Below are 24,559 nucleotides of genomic sequence, written 5' to 3'. Positions count from 1 at the left end.
TCCTCATTTATGACTTTGAAGGCCGTTCATGTGCCCGTAACTCGTAATTACTGTATTTCTGAGGAGCACGTGAAGGCAGCACATATCACAGAATAAGATCAGGTTTCTGATAACCGCCTCTCGTTTCTGTTCGACAGATCTGGATCACAGCGAAGGAACAAGGAGTGAAAGCAGCCACTTTCTTCTGGCCTTGGTACTTAAGTTAGTATACTGGAATATTTTTCAAAAGCTTCAGACACTGAACGCTGCTGAACTGGTAACTTAGAAAACCCCAAAGCGGCTACGGGTAAAGACGATCATTATTTTGGGCTGCTGTGTTGTGTTTGTTGGGTAGAAAAATACTTAAGTTTACCTTTAACAAAGTATTATAGTTTATTAGTGACTATCTGCTCTTGATAATATACGAAACATTTGAAATATTGAAGAATTCGAGCCTGTTTACACGATGACAAAAATTATTATATAGATGAAAAAAACAAAACAAAACAAAACAAAAAAGACTGTTGTCATTTTTTAAAAACATTGTTTTTGTTTAATTTTTCTATTATAAGCTTTTTATTTAGAGGGGTCATTTTGCACAAATTTTCAGATAATATATACAAACAGAAATTGTTATAGGTAAATATACAATATATATGTGAATAAAATTACAGAATTTTTAAAAATAAAATAAGTAAAAAGGACAAGAGAAAAAAAGGGAAACAAACAAAAACACAACAAAACAAATTTAGTTTTTTTGTTTAACAACAGAATTTATATTCTTTATCTTGTGATTTCATTTATTTATAAACAAGCAGGAATAGAAATACAGAAACATTTCCAGAGTTTATTTTTTAGCTTCAGTTAAACACATAAAGACGCTTTTCTCTTTACTTCACTGAAACGACAGCGCAGACAGATTAGTTTCAGAAAACATCTGATGACACAACGATCACGAGGGAAACATCCTGAGACTGACGGACAATACGTCCAAACACACACAGAGACGCAGGACTGTCCCCCACACACTCAGACACAACAGAGACCATTGAGGACTCAAACACCAGCCCGCTGCAGCGCTGGAAGTCTGCATTTATCAATGAACACGATCGACAGTCGCTGCGATTAGTGTTATTTAAATGTGTTTGTCAGAGGACATGCTGCACGCAGACATCGTTAAAGACAGATGAGCTCCCTTTTCTTTGTTGTTCTGTCTCGTGTAGAATATTTGATCACAGTCCTCATTTTCTTCTACTTCTCAGTCATCTTTTACCCTGTTTGGTTTCCAGGGTGATTCCTCTGGAGAGGAGGATTTTGACCATCCTGGGCTGGCTGCATCTGCCCGATGATCAGAGGTGTGTCTTTCTGTCAAACGTAAATTGTCCCACGTAGCCAAAATAGCACAGTGTGGAATATAAGGCATAAAGAACAGAAATGCAGTTTTGGCCGTTATGCCTGCTGGTTAGTCATTTTCATTTTTCACGACGAAGACTTAATTGATGGTTGCAACAGAACAATGATACATGTCATTTTTGTTTTCTGTGAGAATTATCTCTAAAATCTCAAATATGATTTTTTATAATTAGAAATATCGTTTTTCTCTATTTTTTTTTGAATATTTTTTAAAATAATTCTCCCCTCTTTTTAAAAACTATTTTAAGGAAAAATTTCTCACAACTTGTGGGACATTTTTTGTCAAATTGTTCATTGCCTTTTTTTGTCATGTTTTCAAATGGAATCAAACCAATTTTTTCAATTTTTTCAAGTGTCAAATAGGTTGTGAAAAGCATCTGAACGCAGCTCAACTGATGTCGATCCAGGTTTCAAAGGGTTAAAACTTGTAGTCTCAGAGAGGTTGATGAAGTGTTGCGTGTGTTGTGTTTAGTCAGGAGTCTGAGAGCTGCTGAGTGTCTCTTGAAGCTGAAGGTTGTTTGCAGTGTCGTGCAGATGCTGAGTCAGCGAAAAGGTCCAGAGCTGATGTGTTTTTGTGGCACGCTGAGGCGGCGGGTTAGGGAGGTTTTGGGTTTCTTTATGCGGTGTGAGGTGAGGTGAGATGGTTAAAAAAAAAAAAAAAACTCAGGCAAGGGATTTATCTTAAAAGTCTCTCTAACCATTTTTTTTTTTAACACTTTGAAACTTGAGCAAATTGTATTGATTTAAATACCTGAAATTTAGTTAAAAATAAGATAAAGACGGTTGAAAATTAAGAAAATGACCTGGAAACAGTGCTTAAAGATTAAAATATTCTGTAACATCATTAAAAAAATGTATAAAATGATTTGATAAATTATACCAATAAATGATAATTATAAATATAGTTTTAATTTAGTTATTTTTCTTTTTCCCTTAGACATTTTTTCTAGCTTTAAAAAAAGAAATTCAGAAATTGTTAATGTTTTGCAGTTTGTTGAACATTTTTATTTGCTGCTTTTTTTTCTCATGTTTTTTGAAAGTGACCAATTTGCTCAAGATTCAAAGATTTAAATTAAAGAAAAGTTATTATCAAAGTGATGTCACTCCATGTGTCAAAGGTTTGAAGTGAAAATCGTGATTAAACTGTCCGTCTTGTCTCTCCTCAGACCGTACGTTTACGCCGTCCACTCAGAGCAGCCCGATACTTTCGGACATCGCCTGGGACCGCTCAGCAGTGAGGTGAGTGTGACGCCCGAAGCTGCTGACAGACGTCATTACATCATTAAATGAAAAATAGACATAAAATGCTGTTTTTTCTCTCTGTCCACAGCTGGATAACCCTCTGAGGGAGATCGATAACATCATCGGTCAGCTGATGAACGGTCTGAAGCAGATGAACCTGCATCGCTGCGTCAACGTCATCATCGTAGGAGACCACGGTATAACCACCATAACCTCCGCGGTTATGTCTCTTTTTTTTAAAGTTAAATCTGTCTATTTCAAGCTGAGTTAACCCTTTCTTTTAAAAACATGAAAAGGCCTGAAAAAAGACCTGAAAAAAAATCTTGAAATTGAAATAATTCTGTAAAATAATTTTATATGTTATGATGAAGACATATCATTTTCTGTACATTTTCTAAAAAATGTAATCTGAATCTTCCAATTTCTTGCAATTTTGGGAATTTTTTTTTTTAGCTTATCCTTGCCTTTTTCCCATGTTTTTGAAAAGAATTGAACCAGTTCTTGTAAAAGGGCGTCTGAATGCAAACAAGTGATGGCAATCCAGGTTTCAAAGGGTTAATTAAGTAAAAGAATGGCTTACAAATTTAAAAACAATTATTAGAAAATGATCCAAAAATAGGCAAAAAAATCTAGAAAACTATATCTAAAATCATAATAATTATATATCTAAAATTAGCCTAAGTTACAGGAAAAATCTGCATGTAATTTTTAAATTTTCTGCACTTTTTTTCCAGGTCATTTTCCTGTTTTTTTATTTTTTTTATTTTTATACTTTTAAAAAATATTTTCAGGTCATTTTCTGTAGCTTTTACTAATTTCCAGCTATGTTTTTGGCCATGTGTTGTTGCCTTTGTCCCATGTTTCTGAAAAAATTCAAACCTGTTTTTTCTCGGGTTTCAAAGGGTTAAACATCCCACCCACTATGAGTGTAAAAAAGTGTTTTTTGAACGTAACTGTGTCTCTCAGGTATGGAGGAGGCTCACTGTGACCGGACCGAGTTTCTCAGCAGCTACCCGCTCAACATCGACGAGATCTCGCTGATCCCCGGCTCGCTGGGCAGAATACGACCCCGAGACCCCAAATCCACCACATGTAGGAGAACAGCTGGTTTTAACCCCATAGGCTGTGTCAGATTTTCAGATTTTTTCAAGAAATAAAAAACGGCCTCATTTTGACATTAACTGTTTCCTTTTCAGATGACCCAAAAGTTGTGGTTGCAAACCTGACTGTGAGTATGACAATAAATGTTTTCTGTCCTTCCTCAAACTGCCCATTAAAACAGAGAGAGAGAAAGAGAGAAAAGGGAGAAAAGGAGAGAAAGACGTCACTCACCTTCACGTTTGTTGTTTCAGTGCAAAATGCCGACTCAGCACTTCAAGCCGTACCTGAAGCAGCATTTACCCAAGAGGCTTCACTACGCCAACAACCGCAGGATCGAAGACGTCCACCTGCTGATGGAGAGGAAGTGGCACATCGCCAGGTAACCCGAGACTCGCTGATTCTGCTCAATGTCGTGATTTAAAGGTATATTTTTAAGGAAATGTAAACAGCGTGCCAACCCGAGCTCTGCCCGCTCCGTGTTTTGTCCACGATTTTTGTAGCCTCCCCTTAAATGCACGCTGTTTGTTTCTGTATGAGTCTATCTGCAATATGCTCTCATATTCTCTAGCACCACAAAATCTTTCAGTTTTTAGATTTTTAATTTAGGGTGCAGAAGTATTGTAACCCTTTAGCCCCTGCACTGACATCAGTTTTCTTGTGCTGCATTTAGACACCTTTCACCAGCATTTTAACCTCTGAAACCTGCAGAAAATTTTTGATTTCTTTCAAAACACTCGAAAAACATAACAAACAACTTGGGGAAAAAATCAGCCGCAAACTACAAAAAAAATTTAAAAAAATAAAAAAGTACAAGGTGACATGGAAATAATACAAATGAGACAAAATGTTCAGTTTACAATATATTTATAATTCAGTTTTTTTTATTGTCTGTAAATATGATTTTCTTTTTGTCAGTCTGCTTTTGTATAACAATTTCTCAGTTTCTTTTTTACATGGTCCAAATAAATCAAATCAAATTTTATTGTTAAAAAACATAATATTTTTTGTTTTGCTTCAGGAAAATGCCAGAAAAATTGAGGACTCGCTGTGGCTTCTTTGGTGACCACGGCTTTGACAACAAGATAACCAGCATGAGGGTACTGTGCCGACTTCAAGTCCTTTCTCTCCTGTATTATCACCTGTAATATAATGTATTACATAACTTCTTGTGTTACTGAATTATTGTTTTTCACCTCATGTTTGATGAAACGGCCTCCTCAGGACATACACATACTGATTTTTCTTTGATTGTCCAAACTACAAAAACTACAGATGTTTGTATTAATTCTAACCACTGCTTTAGGGGATATTTTTTACTGGTTTAATGTGCATGTTTTATCTTCCTCACGCAGACAATATTCATGGGTCACGGACCGAGCTTCAAGTTCCAGAAAAGAGTGCCAGAGTTCGAAAATATAGAATTATACAACGTCATGTGTGGTGAGAATATTACTGTTATTTCCTATAAGTATTTTAGTTGCTTCTTCTCCCTTAGGGCACACATTTTGGCAAGATTGTGTATTTTTGTTGTAAATTTGGTTATTTTTACAATAGGTCTAACATACGTTGTGGAACTTTTATGATTAGGACTGAAAGTAGAAATAACATCAATCTATGATATCATTTATAGCCTGATTTTGAAAAGTGCATTTTTTGTGCAGAGCGATATGAGTGTGAGTATTTGACACTGCACAGAAAATAAAAATAAAATAAAATTAATAAAAATCAATGGTGCTGCTCATCAGTGACATATTCTCGGCTGAAATAATAAAAATAATAATAAAAAAAAAACAATTTAGCATATAATATATTGAAAATAATCAATAAATACTCAACAACTGAATGAAAAAAAAATTAATGTAAAATAAGCTTATGCAATATGGGTGTGTGTGATATTAAAGTGGGCCCTAAGGGTTAATGTGGGGCTCTGAAAACTTTTTTACAGCCTCACAACAAACTTTATCCAGAAATATACATTTTTGCCATAAATTTCTGATTGTTTTATTGACAAACGGACCCTCACGCCTCTCCTGTCTCAGACCTGTTAGGGTTAACGCCGGCTCCAAACAACGGGACGTACGGCAGCTTGAACGACATGCTCAAAGATCCTCCGTTCACGCCCAGCATGCCGGAGGAAGTGTCGCTGCCAGAGTCTGACGCTGAGGACTCTGGGAGCAGCGACCTGGGCTGCAGCTGTGACGATGAGGTCAGAGGTCGATTGTACTGTATTTCACAGTGATGTATCAGGACCATCACAGTGGGGAAAAAAACAGAGGGGGTAATTTCCACAGAAAAATCTTCTGAAAAAAATTCCCAAATTAAAGTGGTATATTTACGAGAAAAAAACCTTGTATATTCTCTAAGTTGTACATTGTGTGTATTCAACATCTATTAATGTCAGCTGACTGACTGAAAACAAATTTCCGAGTTTTTTCTTGTAAATTTACCACATTAATCTTGGTGAATATCCAAATTTTTCTCATAAATTTTCCACAATAATCTTGGAGAATATTAAAGTGTTTTTCTTGTAAATTCAGAATTTTTTCTTGGGATATCACCCTCATATATGTATTATTTCTTTATGGTCCTCATTGGCTATCATAGTAATTGCAACTGTTACATTTCATGCATTTCTACTTTGCAGTAATCCATATTTAACCTGTTAAGGGACAGAACAATATTAAAAAGAGTTTACATCTTGTGATTTTCTGTTCCAGAACAAAGTGGAGGAGATCATTGAACCCTTCAGTCCTGCAACAGATGGAAGCTACAGTTACAGTAAGTTTTATTCAGACTTTAGTCTCTTAAAAAGTATAAATAGTATTGTCTATAAGTGATGCAACAGACACAACAGACAAATGATCTGCTGTGTCAGTAATACAGTAGCAAGTATCCACTAAATATGTAAAAATCTTCCTGTGTCGAGTCTTTATTACATCCAATTACCCACATCACTGTATTTCAGTGAGAATCTGTGGCATCAATTCAAGTTTCATCTCAATCATCCAGAAAAATGTTGCCATTGTACATTTCTGCAAACCACGTAACATTTGCATGTTATTGTGTAGCATGTACGTTTAAACCTAACATTTCAACGCCACTCATTAATGCATGGTTAGGATGAGGCACATGTTTTAGTCAAAAATAACAATCCACTCTGTAAAAACATTAAGAAACACAAGGTTGATGCTTAAAAAGCCACTAGGCACAGAGCAATGACTTGCAAACAAACATTCAGTTTTGTCAGGTACATTAGTCACACGATTGTGCAAAATTCTGCAAGAAAATTCTTTTGTTTCTTTGGCTTTAAAATGATGCTTTTGCTTTGTTGAAACTTTATTCTCTCTCAGTCATAAGGAGGTTTGGAGTTACTGTGACGTTGTGTGTGTGTGTGTGTGTGTGTGTGTGTGTGTGTGCAGACACTACCCACCTCCCGTTTGGTCGTCCGGCCGTGATGTTTGACACTCAGTACAGTTTGCTTCATCATGTGGAGTTCATCAGCGGGTACAGCAAAGAGCTGGCCATGCCTCTGTGGACAGCGTACACTCTGCCACGACAGGTACACACACACACACACACACATACGCAAACACACACACACACACACACACACACACACACACACACACACACTCTCTCAGATAATATCAGATAATATCATTATTCATTTCTTATTTATTGATGTCTGTTTATTTATTGGTTTACTGTCAAAGTTGAGAAATGCAGCTGCAGGACCGACTCTTCTGAAACGTATTAGGGCGCGTTTGCATGGCAACAGTTCTTGCATGAAACTTAGACTTTTGTTGCAGTTTGGCTTTTTGTTGACATGACAACAGCGTTTTGGGGGAACGCAAATTTTTGAAACCGGGTTCCACAGTGTAATCTTTTTGAAACCGGGTTCCCCCCTCTGTCGTCGTGTAAACTGGCAATGAGCGAGCAGGACGACAGCAATGACAACAATGCTGTTGGTCCTCATGCGTGTGTTTTCCATCGTCTGCTTGTTTGTTTCTAGAGTGGTGAAAGGATGACGGATTTTTGTAGGCCAACGCAGAAGTTAGCATCGCACCGGTGTCCTTGTCAAAAATCTTATGGGATTTTCGATTATCGCCAGAAATAAGCTCTGTGACAAACAGAGTTTATGATTCTTACGGTTTTGTTCAGCATGATAATCATCACTGATGAACTCCACAGTGACATTGTGGTCGCACCACTTAAACGCCACCACTACAAACACGTTAAAACATGATTGAAAAATATTATAAACAGATGAATAACCTTTGAGCGTGACTGCTGCTGTAAAGACGAGTGGGTTTAAGGAGTTTCTGTGTCCGCTGTGGTGTCTAACCAACACTGTAGTTCCATTTAGCCACTTGTTAGCAATGCCTTTTTTAAGATGCGTGAAAGTTTCCAAGTTTGAATATTAAGTTTTATACCGATGTATTTTATGTTGCAAAAGAAAACATCTAAATATCCTAAGCCTGTGTTAACCACAGACCTTATTTAAGGCATTTTACCCAAAACCCATACAGACGTCTCTACCTTTTTCATGAAGCACCGAATTAAAGTAAAATAAATGCAACTTTTACCACAATGTAATTTGAAAACCTGAAATGCTGCACGGTGAGCTCAGAAAGTCCAGAAAGTCTCGCTGAAGAGTTTTCCTCAAAAACACTGATGTGTTTTCCCAACTCTCCTTTATCTACTTAAACCAGGTGTCAGGGTGTAAAATTCAGAAGCAGGTCATGTTAATGACACATGTAGTATGTGTTGTAGTTCATAGTGAGTGACAGTGTGTGTGTGTGTGTGTGTGTGTGTGTGTGTGTGTGTGTGTGTGTGTGTGTGTGGAACATGAACATGATGGAGCTGCACAAACACGCAAATATAAACACAAACATGCCCAAAGACACCAGTAAACACAGCGACTCTGTGTGTCCCTCTGAGCATAGATGTTTGTCAGATGTTTACAGGAACATGCTGCAGGTTTACAAGGTGCAGCTGCTCACACACAAACACAACACAACACACACACACACACACACACACACACACACACACAAAAATACACACCATCATGTGTGAATACCTACACAAATGCGCACACATGCACCTGGAACACACATTTTCTTATAATCTGCTGCAGAGGACGCCACTCCTCCATTTCGCTCGCACGCTGCCCTTTCTTATCTTTATTATTTTGAATTTGACTTTTGTGTTTGCTACCACACAAATTATTTTTCACAGAATGCATTTTAGCCGTCTTATGCTGCCTTCACAAGCTCCTCAGAAATTTTATTTTTACCATATTTACGAATTTCAAGCACATGAATGGCACTCCAAAGTCATAATTTTGAGTAGGAAATTGGTACATTTTATTGATGTTTGCGTGACGTTTCAGGGCAGCAGAAATGGCATCAACAACTGACGATAAAAGGTTATATGTTTTGTAATTTTGTTCCTAGTAGCTTTTTAGTATTTTTTAATATCTGCATCTATAAGCTGAAGCAAGCAACATGTCAATATTTGGTCAATGGTACAAAACTTTTTATTAATTCACATATTAAATATTAATTTTGATCACATGTAAAGCCTAATATGGTATTAATGTTAACTGCTGTCCATGTAGAATGACCTAGATTAAATAATATATAAATATATAATTTATTTATTATTTATTATTATTTATTAATTTATTTTATATTTAATAAATAAACATAAAAATCTAATATATAAAATATTTCAAAAATAAAATAATATATAAAAATATAATGTATAAGATATTTTTAAAAAAAATATATAAAAAATATAGTTTGTAAAATATTTTAAAAAATAAAATGATGATAATAATAATAAATAATAATGATTTAATGTAGAACATATTTAAAATATAGAATAATATAAAACAAACAAACAAAAAAAAAACGGAAACTGCTATCAACCTCCTGTTTAAACCCTCTTAGCATTAAAATGCAACCCATCTTCTTTGTAGCTTCCACGTTGTTCCCACTTTACGTACTCAAAGCACATGACCACAACCAAGGCACGACTAACAACCGACGGCCTTCCGACATCACATGAACGCAGCATTTGTCCGGCCTCCTCACGCAGCTGCAGATTATTAGAGCTGCACCGAAAACAAAATATGTAACAACTGTCCGGTGTCTCTGTCTCTCAGGAGGACATGACTCCTGTCCCGGAGGTCCCCCCCAGCGTTCAGTGTGTCCGGGTCGACTCCAGAGTGTCAGCTGATCACAGTCAGAGCTGCACCGCCTACAGCCAGAACAACCAGATCACCTACGGCTTCCTCTTCCCTCCAGGTAAACCTGAAGGAGTTTTATGCTCTCTGTGATTTTCCTCTGGCGACAACATTTGATGTGATTTTGTTTGACATGTAAAAGCAGCAGATGATAAGAGTTTGTGTGATTTTTGTCGACAGAGCTGGCTTCATCTCCGGAGTCCAAATATGATGCCTCGCTCATCACCAACGTCGTCCCCATGTACCCGGCCTTCAAGAGTGAGTCCCTTCATACACACTCAGAAATACAAAATACCTTTAATAAAAACTGGGGACCCTGGAGAAACTGGGGTATTTTTGTGGCAAAACACTGGAAGCATAAGTAAATACAAGTGTAAAAGAACCAAACTGTGATGTTCAAAACATCAGCAGCTTTATTTCTATTGCAGCCACCGCACTAGCCGTCATTATTTCCAATCCAAGGCCACGTAGGCGTGTTATGAAGCCATGATGGAAAGGCCAGCCCAAATGCACAAATTCCCAGAGTGGTTACATTGCAGCCTTTAACTTCTAACTTACTAAACAATTTCAAAAATGGTTGGCTCCATTACTTACGTAGACAAAAAAACATGGGCATGTAGGGTCCAGGTTAAAAAACTCACTCTTTAACTTGTAATGAGTGTTAAGTGATGGCATCAACCACCTGGAGGTCCAATAAAGTGAGTAATTTATCTTCCAAAATACAAGTTTGGAACGACAAACCAGATTTCACAGAACCTGTTACTGATCAGCATGACTTTCATCTCTGCAGATTACAAGCCAGCAGACAAAACTGATCGTGCAATGAAATCTCAAAGTCTCTGTGCTTCTTTTAGGTGCTGCGACAAAATCAGCATCTGTAACACGACAACACGCTACAACCTCCAAGTCATATTTTCTGCAGGTCTTTTGTCGCATAGTTCTTCCTGCCTCATTCAGCGATTACCAGATTTATGTGTCCCTTTCCTCTTCCTGTACATCAGCAGCGTCCAGGCGTGTCACATGAGACAGAGGCAGGACCGTGGTGATGTCAGGTCTGAGCCAGGACGGCCTGATACCCATTGTTTCTGCAGAAAGAGGACTTATCAGGACAGAACACACACTCTGGCTCTGAATCTCTGTCTCATGCAGAGACAATGGATCCATCATTGTCGTCAGCTCTGTGGACAGAGTGTGTGTGTCTGTGGGATTTATGGATTTTGTTGTTAAATTAAGGCAGGGAAATGGATCGGGTGCATCGAGATTAAGGAGAAAACAGCAGAGTGACAGCTGAGAATAAAAATATAATCTCACGAAACTTCAGTATCCAGATTTAATCATAAAAGTAATAAAAGAGTCCAAGCTGCTGGAGGTTTGATTTGATTTGATTTTTATAAAAAAAAAAGGAATAATTACAGACAATGAAAAATGTAAAGCAAAAGACACGGAAATATACATAATGACTTGCTTTACATGTTCAAAAAGAAGTGAGAAGAAGTAAAAAAACAACTTTTATGGACCTGAAATACCTCAAACTGATGGACTAAAGATATTAAACATGTTTTTTATTTGTAGCCCATCTGAGGATGTTTAACTTTTAACTTTTAACTTTTATTTGCTCATTTCCTTGGATAGTTTTTACTCCCTTTTTCTTTTCTTCCTGCAGCTGTTTTAGCTTCAAAGAAAGAGCAATTAGTGTAATTACCTAATGAATTGCATTTAATGGATTACTTGAATACTGATGTGCAGTAATTATACACAGCTTTAACCCTTTGAAAACTGTATCGTCGTCACTTTTTTTTCCGCATTCAGACACATTTCACAGGTATTTAAACATTTGAACTCTGGGCACATTAGTTTGATCACTTTCAAAAATATGGGGAAACAAAGGCAGTCAGCAACTTGACAAGAAGTGTCCGACAAAATGCAAGAAATCAGTTTATTTAGAGAATTATTATTTAAAAAAAGCTATAAGAAATGTACAGAAAACTAATTTTCTAGTAATTATAATTTTCTTGTGCTTTTTGGCAATTTCATTTCAATTATTCAACGAAATAAAAGGAAATGTTCCATCAGGGGACTCCTTTTAACATTTAAACTATGAGATTATTTTTAAAACGCTACAAAAGCTACAAATTAGTAATTTAATAACAACTTGTAAAATTTAAATATCAAAACATGGTGGAAATTTTTTGTTCGATGACAAAGAAAAATACTCTCAAGGCACTGAGACACGACAGCTGGAAACTGTTTCTGCATGATAAACTCTACTTATTGCTGCTGTGCTGTGAAAAATAAATCCTGCAGGTTGACATGTTTTTATTTAGCAATTTTTCTCTATTGGTCAGCAAAGTTTTATGATCCCTGGACATGTGTAACTTTTTACAGTCAGTTGCATGATATTCAGAAATGATTTTACTCTAACTTTTAAAATAAATAAATGTTTTGTAGTATTTCTTTTCCATACCGGCTTTTTTATTGTCACAGTTAGATAACCTCCAAAACATTTACACCTGCATTAACATGCAGTTTTCCTGATCCAGATATCAAAATACCAGGTGTGAACTGGAGTTTAGGATCAACCTCCATCACACTGACTGAGTTAAACCCGACACTGATCAAAAGGTCAGTGTTCGCTTTGTTTACCAGCATCTCACCTGTCTTTTTTTTGTGTCTGCAGGGATGTGGAGTTACCTGCAGGGGACGCTGCTGAGGCGTTTTGCAGAGGAAAACAACGGCATCAATGTTCTCACTGGTCCCATCTTTGATTTCAACTACGACGGCCTCCGAGACACCACAGAGAAGATTAAAGAGTAAGGCCTCCAGCTTCCATCAGTTGCACATCTTCTGCAAACCACAAATGTGTTACGTTTGTACCTTTTTATGTGTGGTGGAAACACTGAAACTGGAAACAAACCCGGCTGGTAATATCCCAGTCTTGTTAAAAAACACCCCCTTGAGAAAAGATAAGACTTTATTGATCCCTTACTGGGGAAATTCTCTTGTTACACCAACTTACAGATAGAAAAGGGTTGAATCAAAATAGGCTTGGCAAAAAAAAAGCAATACCCAAAGAAAGATGGAATACATAAAGTAAAAATACTCCTGTTCTCATATTTTGTTGGTCTGCTGCCGTCTCGTCTCAGTGTCACACCATCAGCATCCCCTCCTCCACCTGTAACATATTTGTGGTTTGCAGAAAAAGTACAGTGTCAGCGTTTTGCTCCGGTGGGATCTGTCACTTGTGACTGACTGCTTGCACAACACAGAGACAATCCTTTTATTATTATTATGCTGATCCCATGTGGGAAAAACATCCTAAAAATGCTGTTTAGAAGCTACAACTGAGAAAATGTTACTATTTGATTTGATGAATTAAAGGTAAAGTGGACACTTCTAAAACTAACCATAAAACTATATTTTAAAAAGTGAGGGAAAGACTTTTGACATTTCCCTGGAGCACACTGCACATTTCATGTCATTCATTTTGTAAGCAGGAGCTAACAAAGGCACATTTGCATTTACTTTTAAAATAATCATGTACCTTTCTCTCTATAATCAAACATCTGAACAAACGAAACAAGTTTTGTAAAAATGCAGCTTCAGTGCAGCATATGTAACTCTGATCCTAATGTCCTCTGTCCAGGTTTTCGGAGGACGCCCCGCCTGTCCCTACACATTACTACACGGTGGTGACGAGCTGCCAGGAGCTGAACCAGACGGTGGAGGAGTGTGACGGAGCTCTCAGGGTCTTTTCCTTCCTGCTGCCGCACCGACCGGACAACAGCGAGGCCTGTAATGTGAGTACAAACTGTTAAGTTAGTTTTATTGTCGAAGCCCAAATTACAATTTGCCTCAGAGGGCTTCACGACACACGCCATCCCTCTGTACTTGGACCCTCCAGCAGGAGGCAGCGCTGCTCCACCCTTCACTGCCGCTGCATGAACACAATCACAGAGCAAAACATGAGCCGAGGAAACACACAGCGCATCACCTCTGGAAACTAACCACAAGTAGTACAAAATACAAATTTAACATGCTTTACTTGAGTATTTCCAGTCCGCTTTTTACACTTTATACTCTCAGAGGACGTACTTTTTACTTTACAACATTTGCAAGAAAGCTGCAGTTACTGTACCGATCAAAACAAATGACGAATGAAGAAAATATGACAAACTGTGTGTGAATTTAAATGAAATCGATCAGTCACTTATTAGGAAATTAATCTGCAAGTCTCTTAGTAACTGATAAATGGATTGTGCACAAAGAAGGGATTTCGAGATTGGCCTGTACTGACAGAGAAGTACATATAGCAAGTAACAGTCACAAACTCACCAAAATCTAAAGTGAGGCTTGAAAATCATAAACTTTTCCATTCAGTTGACTTTTTCATGGAAACATTTCATGATTTCATCTTCTTAAATGTGATTTTGCTGCTTTTCATCGTCTTAAATAAATGTGAACTGAATATTTTTGAGATTTGATCGGTTGGTTGGACAAAACAAGACATCTGAAGCTGTCATATTGAGCTCTCGGTAACTTTATGTGAATTTCTCACAATGTTCAGATTTCACATTCCAGCCGATCAAGAAAATAATCAGCAGATGAATCCATAATGAAAGTAATTATTAGTTAATAGCTCAAACTGGTGAAAAGTCCTGCTCTATCATGAATGCATGAGCCAGAGTAATCTAATGATATCATATATACTAGTATAACAGCATTAAGTGCCTTTTCTTTGACACCCTCATCATGTTCAGACACAAAGACGGTGGTGTTGTTTTTCTTTCGCAAACAACTTTTGTGACATTTCCAGGACTTCCCATCCCCCACTGATCTCTGCCGCTGTTAAAATCTGACCTCTGGTGAAATGATGAGTTATTTCCAGACAAACTGTAAATTCATTGTGACACAAGCGCTGCAATAACATTTTACGTTACTGTGATGAAAAGCGTACAATGTTTCGTTTTTTTTTCTCTACGTGGAGGCTGTCGGAGGCAGAGATTCAACCTCAGTGGTTTGTGTGGTGTTGAGTAAATTTCCAGGGATAAGAGAGACCATACCACTGTCCTTGCTTGAGTCACTTTTAAAACTTTTCCACATCATTTTAAAGGTCCAGTGTGGAGGATTTTGGGGTATATATTGGCAGATATGGAATATAATATAATAAGTATGTTTTCATCAGTGTTTAATCAGCTGAAAATAAGAATTGTGTGTTTTTGTTGTAGGGTGGGTTATGTATCAAACATACTCGAGGTATCGCAGCTTGTTCCATGTGCGAAAATTGCCACGTCGTTTTTATAGGCCACTGGTGTCTTGGTTCTCTTGCTCTGTTCTATCCAAATCCTAAACTCTAAACCTTTAATGCCCCTGTGCAGGCGTGTACTTTGAGATTTAGTTTCGCCTGGGGGCGATAGAGATTAAAAAGCTACACTTTCGGGGAGCTGTCATGTTTTCTATCTTTATATAAAGTCAGTTGTCGCACACATAACATGTCGTCAAAATATCACAGTGTCAATGTCCTTTTTACATTGACCCTAACGCGGTGGTGTTACTATCTCCTGTGCCGGCTAAAAGGCGAGAAAACTTTGTCCACCTATTACAAAACTGTGCCTTTTACACAGAACATGGAAGTGAAGAGGTAGACAACCATTCACGCTTACAATTACACCTTGAGAATCACCAATTAACCCTCAGGCTAACACGTGAACATCCACGCAGCCCACAGCCCTGTTTTAAAGTTATTATATAAGGCATATCTAGGAGACATAATGAAAAATGTTGATTGTTTTTCAGTACATAGCGTAGCGAGTCAGCTTCAGGAACTTTTCTGCAAAAACTGAAGTCTAAGTAAAAAGAAATATCTTAAATCAAAGTAATATGTGGGTTTTTTGGAGGTGGCGGGTGTCATGATCCCTGCCTCTCATCCTCCTCCTGTCACTCTGCCAGTACTTTTCCACTCACCCCCTCTGCTCCACTCTACCTGCAAGCCACGCCCACCTCTTCTGCCAGCTCAGCTCACTCACCTCACAGCTGCAGTTCATCACCAATCAGTCCTGCATATAAGCCTCTCCAGCACACTCACTCTCCGCCAGATTGTTCTACCGCGTCATGCAAGACTTTCCAGCGTTCTTCTGCCTGAACTCACGAAGCCGACTCTGCCTGTCCCCGACCTGCTCTCCTCGTCTGATCCCCGGTAAACCTACCTGCCTTCTGTCCCCGACCACGTGTTCTGCTTCAGCGTTTCTGGAAGTGATCTGCTCTGCTGGTAACGATTCCTCTGCCTGGCCCCGACGACTGTCCTGCCTGTTCCCCGTCGGTACTGCTGCATTCATGGACTGCTCAGCTGGCTACGAAACCCCCGCCTGTCTCCGACCATTCCTCCGCTCTCTCCTCAACGGTACCTCCACACGTGCCGCTGGCTCGTCGGACTACGGGGCTTCCTCCTCGCTGACATCGTGTGCAGTAAGCTTCGTCTCTTCACACCGTCTGATCATCAGAGACTGTGTTTGGGCGCTCCGCTCGAAGAACGAACTTTACTCAGTACTGTTTCACTTTGCTTCGTTCCTTGCCTGTGTTGGTTTAAATAAAAGTTATTACCAACTGTTCCTGTTTGCCGGTGTACTGCATCTGGGTCCACACCACACCCGTTACAGTACAATCTGGCCAGACATGGACCCAGCAGAGAACACCGCTCTTCTGTCTTGCCTAGCCCGCGTGGAGGGAATGCTGCAGCAACACGAGGCCCAGCTCACCTCCAATGCGGCTGAAGCTCGTCAATCGGCTTCGGCGCTGGAAGGAGCGCTAACCCTGTTAGGTAAACAGATGGCTACCACGCTGACGCATCAAGCTTCTCCTGCTTCAGTTCCTGCCTTGCCTGCTCCACTCCCGACGCTATCTCCTAGCACCGCATCCGAACCCCGGGGTAGGGGCTCCAGAACAATATGCCGGGGATCCCGAGGGCTGCTGTCCATTTCTAACAAACTGCTCAATCCTGTTTGCCCTGCAGCCGCATACCTTCGCCACAGAGGGAGCCAGAGTAGCCTTCGCCATTAACCACCTCACCGGCAGGGCACGCTTGTGGGGAACGGCGGAGTGGGAGAGAGGCACGCCAGCCTGCGCCTCTTCCAGGCTTTCGCGGAGGAGCTATGGAAGGTTTTCGGACCAGTTCCAGCGGGACCTGACGCCACTGGGGGTCTCCTGAGTCAGAGACAGGGGAATCGGACAGTCGCAGATTTCGCCATAGACTTCAGGACCCGAGCTCGGCTAAGCGACTGGAACATGGCGGCCCAGTGTGACGCCTTTCTCAACGGGCTGGCTCCGTACATTAAGGACGAGCTGGTCTCGTTTGACCTCCCCAGTTCTTTGGATGGACTCATTGAGCTAACCACAAGATTGGACAGACAGATCCAGGCGAGGAGGAGAGAGCAGTGCCTGGAAGGAGCTGATCGTCGGGTTTCCGCCCGCCAGTATGGTTCTCCTGCTGCCCCCGGTCATCCTTCAGAACTCACTCAGGGAGGGGCGGAGCCCATGCAGGTGGGGCGCACCGGCCTGACGCCAGAGGGAACGTGAGAGACGACGTCGGGGAAACCTCTGTCTCTACTGTGGCCAGGCCGGCCATTTTGTCTCTCGATGCCCAGCAAAAGGGAGGGTTCAGCAGTAGAGAGGGGCATCCTGCTGAGCCGATCTCGGAACTCTGCCCCTGACCAACGACGCCTGTTTCACGTCCAGCTCCTGTTGGCGGAGGGATCTCACACCCTCACCACTTTCATTGACTCTGGGGCTGACGTTAATCTCATTGACGAGGAACTCGCCCGGCAGCTAGAGATCGAGCTGGTCCCTCTTCCTTGTTCGATACCAGCCAGCGCCCTGGATGGCCATCTTCTGGGGACTGTCACTCACCAAACCACACCCATCTCGATGCTCCTGTCTGGCACGCACCTCGAGACCATCAGGTTTCACGTTCTGAGGTCTCCCAACCTTCCCCTGATACTCGGCTACCCCTGGCTTCGCCGTCACAATCCACATATAGACTGGTCTATGGGGTCCATCCTGAGTTGGAGCCCCTCCTGTCATCAGATCTGTCTTCGACAGACAGTCACACCCACGCCGCCTGCAAGTTCCTGCTCCACTCCAGACCTCTCTAAGGTGCCCTCAGAGTACCACGATTTCCGGGAGGTGTTTAACAAGACGAGGGCCACTTTTCTGCCCCCTCACCGGTCATATGACTGCGCCATCGACCTTCTCCCCGGTTCTGTTCCTCCCAAGGGTCGCCTATACTCCTTGTCAGCACCTGAAAGAGAGGCGATGGAGACGTACATCGGCGATGCTTTGGCCTCCGGTATCATCCGGCCCTCCTCGTCCCCCACTGGGGCAGGCTTCTTCTTTGTTGGCAAGAAGGATGGCCCCCTGAGGCCCTGCATCGACTACAGGGGTCTGAACGACATCACCATTAAGAACCGCTATCCTCTCCCCCTCATCGCCTCCGCCTTCGAGCTGCTTCAGGGGTCCACCATCTACATGAAGCTGGACCTCCGCAATGCTTATCATCTGGTTCGGATCCGAGAGGGGGATGAGTGGAAGACGGCGTTTAACACCCCCACTGGACATTATGAATACTTGGTGATGCCCTTCGGACTCACCAATGCCCCGGCTGTTTTCCAGGCCCTCATTAATGACGTGCTCAGAGACCTGCTTAACAAGTATGTGTTCGTTTTACCTGGATGACATTCTGATCTTCTCTCACTCCAAGCAAGAGCACATACATCATGTCCAGACGGTTCTGCAACGCTTGTTGGAGAACTCCCTGTTTGTCAAGGCTGAAAAATGCAAATTCCACGCCTCCTCTGTCTCCTTCCTGAGGTACATCATCGGCCACAATCGTATGGAGATGGACCCTGCTAAGGTCTCTGCTGTCGCCTCCTGGCCGGTTCCTGATTCTCGCGAGCAGTTGCAACGTTTCTTGGGGTTCGCCAATTTCTACAGGAGGTTCATCCGGGGTTACAGTACGGTGGCTGCACCTCTCACTGCCCTCACCTCCTGCAAGGTCTCTTTCCGGTGGTCCTCGGCCGCCGAGGAGGCTTTCCAGCTCCTCAAGAGGCGCTTCAGCTCGGCTCCCATTCTCCTGATCCCTGACCCTGAGAGACAGTTTGTGGTGGAGGTGGACGCTTCTGATGTGGGGGTGGGGGCCGTACTCTCCCAACGTTCCGCTGTGGACCAGAAACTCCATCCCTGCGCCTTCTTCTCCCGACGATTGTCCCCGGCAGAAAGAAACTACGAAATTGGCAACCGGGAATTGTTGGCGGTGAAGTTGGCATTGGAGGAGTGGAGGCATTGGCTGGAAGGGACCAAGGTTCCCTTCCTTGTCTGGACAGACCACAAGAACCTTGAGTACATCCGCTCAGCCAAGAGACTGAACTCTTGCCAAGCCCGGTGGGCATTGTTTCTTCTTCGCCAGGTTCGCCTTCACCCTCTCATATCGACCTGGTTCCCGCAACGTCAAACCCGACGCCCTGTCTCGACAGTTTCTGGTTGGGGAGGAGGACTCCCCCAGCTCGGACAGCATACTCCCCGCTTCTCGTCTCCTGGCCGCCCTCACCTGGGAAATTGAGGAACGTATCAAGGCGGCATTGGAGGACCAGCCAGGGCCCAGCTCTTGCCCCCAGGACCGCCTATTCGTTCCTCAGGAATTGAGATCCGAGGTTCTGCAATGGGCCCACGATTCCCGACTCACCTGCCATCCAGGTATTGCATGGACCAAGGAGGTCCTGCAACGGCGGTTCTGGTGGGCTACCCTGGAAGAAGACATCAAAGACTTTGTTAACGCATGCCCTGTATGCAATCAAAATAAAGCCCCACGATGGGCCCCTGCCGGCCTCCTACGACCTTTACCGGTGCCTCATCGTCCCTGGTCCCACATTTCTCTGGACTTTGTCACTGGTCTGCCACTGTCAGGAGGCAACACCACTATCCTGACAGTGGTGGACCGGTTCAGTAAAATGGCTCACTTCGTGCCTCTGCCCAAGCTCCCTTCGGCCAAGGAGACCACTGGGCTGCTCCTGGAGCACGTGTTCCGGCTCCACGGCCTCCCTTCTGACGTGGTCTCCAATCGAGGTCCCCAGTTCACCTCTGCATTTTGGAGGGAGTTCTGTCGCCTCCTGGGTGCCTCCACCAGCCTGTCCTCCGGTTACCATCCGCAGTCCAACGGCCAGTCGGAAAGGATGAACCAGCAGATGGAGAGACGGCACTCCGTTGCATGGCCTCCAAACACCCCGCCTCCTGGGCCTCGCAGCTGCTGTGGGTGGAGTATGCACACAATACCCTCATCAGCTCCGCCACTGGTCTTTCCCCGTTCCAGTGTGCATACGGCTTCCAGCCCCCCCCTGTTTTCAGCCCAGGAGAAGGACACTGCTTATCCCTCGGTGGAGGCTTTCATCCGTCGCTGTCGCCGAACCTGGACACAGGCCAGATCTGCGCTTCTGGGGGCTGCGGATCGATACGCCACAGCAGCTAACCGTCACCGCTCCCAGGCTCCCTCCTACCAAGTGGGACAAAGGGTGTGGTTGTCGACCCGGGATCTTCCTCTGAGGGTGGACTCTAAGAAGTTGGCTCCTAAATTTGTCGGACCGTTCCCCATCGAGAAGGTGGTCAACCCGGTGGCGGTCCGGCTCAAGCTGCCCCGCACTATGAGGATTCATCCCACCTTTCACGTCTCCAGGATCAAGCCGTTCAAAGAGAGTCCCCTGCAGCCTGTCTCCCGACCGCCTCCGCCCCCTCGTATCATCGACGGGGCTCCGCTTACACGGTGCGCCGCCTGCTCCGCTCTCCGCCGTCGTGGGGAGAGGGCTGCAGTACCTGGTAGACTGTGAGGGGTACGGGCCGGAGGAGCGGTCTTGGGTTCCGGCTCGCCAGATTCTGGATGCGCGACTCGTGGAGGAGTTTCATCGCCTGCATCCTGACCAGCCCTCCAACCTCGCCTCGGCGTGTGGTGGTTTGGGCTCTGTCCCCTGCTCTCCTCCTGTTTCTGAGCCGTCTGGGGGTGACGATGTGGACTCTGCCTCGGAGATGGACGTTTCCCTCTCTGGGGGACGAGGGTGGTGAAACTGGAGCCTCCGAGGAATTCTAGCCCTCGTCCTGGCCCCCTCCGCCCACCCTGCTCCTGTGGCCTCGTTTTGGGACGTCATGGGCCGTCCCTTGAGGGGGGGGTTCTGTCATGATCCCTGCCTCTCATCCTCCTCCTGTCACTCTGCCAGTACTTTTCCACTCACCCTCCCTCTGCTCCACTCTACCTGCAAGCCACGCCCACCTCTTCTGCCAGCTCAGCTCACTCACCTCACAGCTGCAGCTCATCACCAATCAGTCCTGCATATAAGCCTCTCCAGCACACTCACTCTCCGCCAGATTGTTCTACCGCGTCATGCAAGACTTTCCAGCGTTCTTCTGCCTGAACTCACGAAGCCGACTCTGCCTGTCCCCGACCTGCTCTCCTCATCTGATCCCCGGTAAACCTACCTGCCTTCTGTCCCCGACCACGTGTTCTTCTTCAGCGTTTCTGGAAGTGATCTGCTCTGCTGGTAACGATTCCTCTACCTGGCCCCGACGACTGTCCTGCCTGTTCCCCGTCGGTACTGCTGCATTCACGGACTGCTCAGCTGGCTACGAAACCCCCGCCTGTCTCCGACCATTCCTCCGCTCTCTCCTCAACGGTACTACACGTGCCGGCTCGGGACTCGTCTTCCTCCTCGCTGACATCGTGTGCAGTAAGCTTCGTCTCTTCACACCGTCTGATCATCAGAGACTGTGTTTGGGCGCTCCGCTCGAAGAACGAACTTTACTCAGTACTGTTTCACTTTGCTTCGTTCCTTGCCTGTGTTGGTTTAAATAAAAGTTATTACCAACTGTTCCTGTTTGCCGGTGTACTGCATCTGGGTCCACACCACACCCGTTACTGCGCGGGTGATTTTATGTCTTGTTTTAAGGTGTTTTGTCCTTTTTCAACATTTTTTTTTAAGTTCTGTCCTCAAATTGAGAAAACAACACTTAAATCTTGTATCTGGACAGACGTGCTTGTTTTTAGTCTGGCTGCACTAGTTTTCAGATATCTGTGGTTCTTTAAGATGTCTTTTGATATCATTACCACAAACAATCTTGTGAAGAGCAGTTTTCCTGCTTTGTACATTATTGACATTATTTTTTGACCTTTGAGTAAAATCAGCCAAAATGTCTGAGTTGAATATCATTTGCTGACATTTGCATGTGGGCTTGTCCAGGACCAGCAGAAATCCTTTTTTAATCATTTGTGTGCCTTTTCTCCCATGCATCATGTCGGCGTTTATGACTAATGTGTGGTGTGATGTGTGAGTGAGCACAGACACTGCTCAGACAGCAGTTTAGACTTACATATGCTGCTTCGCTCGTAAATAGCAACAGGACATGACTGTTGATGGCAGGATGTAACAACAGCTGCAGCGAGTCACAGCCGGTTTCCTAAATGTGTCAAATATCACGGAGCCAAAACCCAGGAAGCCAGCCAAGGAAGAAAAAAATGTATTTGCATAGTTTAACAGTGTTGCATCTCACATTACTCTCCAAAACTGTTACACTCAGCACACTTCTCTTTTGAAACATTTCGTGGACTCTTTAGTGCACTTAATGATTCACACATTTGGAAATCAACAGATGTTTTATTTTGGCTCTGAGGGGAAAACACAGATCATCTGTGTTTTTTCCTTGAGGTAAAAACTGTTTAAGAATCCCAGTTTCCTTTTTTGCAGAAGCCTTCGTGAGCTGCCGCTGCTGCAGGCTGATAAATACACTGTGCATGTTTAGAAATACGCTGCAAATATGTACACAGTATACATGAAGCTGCGGCGCCATTAAGGGAAAGTTACAGTTCGCAACCGGAAAAGCCCTTACACAGTTTAAATGTCATGATAGGATGAGTTATTTTGACCTAAACATTCTTGTGCTCTGTTGAGTCATTTATTTTTAGTCTTTGTTTACAGCTTAAAAACAAGCCTTGCGTAAGCTTCTTTTCCTCAGATCACTTTGGCGACATCTTTTTTTCCTTTTGCATAAAGGTCTTTTTGTCATTTCAGCATCATGAGTTTTTTTTGCTTAAAATTACAGCTACATATTTATGAAGAATTTTATTTTAAATTCTGCTGGGTCGGATTACATTGCACACAGAGAGACTCCTCTATATCTTTAATAATTAATATGGTAATAATAATTATACTGATAACAATACTTTGCAAAAATCTAAAAAAAAAAAAATCTAAAAAAAGGTTTTAACAGAGAATACACTGAAATACAGAATAAAATACAGACACCATAAAGTTCATATGATATTGTTACACATTGAAAGCAGTTTAAGCATCTTGAACAAGAGGAGGTCAGTGCAGTCACAAATGTTTTGTTTTTTTTACTTAGCAAACAGTCGTTTGCTTCTGTATTAATTTTCATCCAATTCTAAAACAATGGTTCGCATGGTAACCTCGGAAAATGAACACACAACGGGTTCACATGGTAAGCTACAAATTAGCGCCCCACAATGTTTTACGTTCTTAACGGAGGTTAAAATAAGGTTTCCTGAAAATTACTCGAAGTTCATACGGTTACGAACAGGGTTAGGAACCCCGGTTACCTCAGGGAAGTCCTGGTTGTCAGGTCATATCATGAGGTTTCGTTCTGTATGAAAGCAGAAATCTGAAGGCGGTGACATTTGAGTGGATATGTAACACTAAGGGGAAATCCATCTCGTTATTTCAACACAATAATTTTAGTTTCCCTTTTTTCCTGATTAAGAATAATTCCTCAAAAGTCCCTTAAAGCCTGGCAACGAATGCCTAAACACACACACACACACACACACACATAGACACAGAGAGAGAGAGTGAGAGAGTGAGCCGCCCCCCCCCCCCCCGGTTGTATTTATACTTTGCCAGAAAGAGAAAGTGGAGCATGGCTGACATGTCTGGCTTTCATTCCTCAGTGATTCTTCTGGGAAAGGTTTAATTAGAGGCCACCTGATGAATTGGAAAGAGATTTATTATATTTTGTCAGTGAAACTTCTTCCACGTCATAGTGAGGGGGAGGTAATACTGGCAGGACAGAAATTAAGGATAACTGGATACATAATATTGTCTGTCATGCCACTTATGTTTTCAGTAAACTCATTGAGTTGTAATGTGTGTGAAATAACAGTCAATATATGCTAAAAAACTAATTTACAAGCTGCCTTTTAAGTGTAAAATGTGCAGCATGGTTGGACGCTTCAGTTCTGGAGAATTTCAGGCCTCAGAGTTCACATTGTGTTCAGTGTCCTGCAGCACACCGAGTGTTTATAGAAAACTAAGAGACTCTAAACGAGCCAAGCTTCTTCTTTCTATTGTGTACAGTTTTTTTTGCAGAAGTTTCTGTTCTGTCCTTTTTTTTCTTATATCAAATCCTGGTGGAGACTGAACTCTGTTTAACTCCACCAAAAGGCTAAAAGTTCACTGTGACTTTGGGGAAGTTTCAGTCCCAAAGTTTCTCTTCTGTACAGGCAGCTACAGAAACGATGGCAGTGCAATA

General features: G+C 42.5%; 1 protein-coding gene across 1 annotated transcript in view; it reads left to right on the top strand.

Annotated features, from left to right (window-relative positions):
* Positions 1-24,559, top strand: part of LOC121957412 (ectonucleotide pyrophosphatase/phosphodiesterase family member 2-like) — a 56,998-nt gene that overhangs the window by 12,252 nt on the left and 20,187 nt on the right. Inside the window, exons 9-24 of the mRNA XM_042505978.1 lie at positions 138-193; positions 1,269-1,334; positions 2,559-2,631; positions 2,723-2,831; positions 3,601-3,726; positions 3,831-3,862; positions 3,987-4,114; positions 4,754-4,832; positions 5,088-5,175; positions 5,775-5,941; positions 6,453-6,513; positions 7,155-7,294; positions 9,908-10,049; positions 10,169-10,246; positions 12,666-12,798; positions 13,632-13,785. Coding sequence (XP_042361912.1) covers positions 138-193; positions 1,269-1,334; positions 2,559-2,631; positions 2,723-2,831; positions 3,601-3,726; positions 3,831-3,862; positions 3,987-4,114; positions 4,754-4,832; positions 5,088-5,175; positions 5,775-5,941; positions 6,453-6,513; positions 7,155-7,294; positions 9,908-10,049; positions 10,169-10,246; positions 12,666-12,798; positions 13,632-13,785 — 1,632 coding nt within the window. The remainder of the gene's footprint in view (positions 1-137; positions 194-1,268; positions 1,335-2,558; positions 2,632-2,722; positions 2,832-3,600; positions 3,727-3,830; positions 3,863-3,986; positions 4,115-4,753; positions 4,833-5,087; positions 5,176-5,774; positions 5,942-6,452; positions 6,514-7,154; positions 7,295-9,907; positions 10,050-10,168; positions 10,247-12,665; positions 12,799-13,631; positions 13,786-24,559) is intronic.

Source organism: Plectropomus leopardus, chromosome 18 (assembly GCF_008729295.1).
Source record: "Plectropomus leopardus isolate mb chromosome 18, YSFRI_Pleo_2.0, whole genome shotgun sequence".
Taxonomy (NCBI): domain Eukaryota; kingdom Metazoa; phylum Chordata; class Actinopteri; order Perciformes; family Serranidae; genus Plectropomus; species Plectropomus leopardus.
Note: the sequence above shows the minus strand (reverse complement) of the source record. Positions and strands in the feature narration are given on the sequence as shown.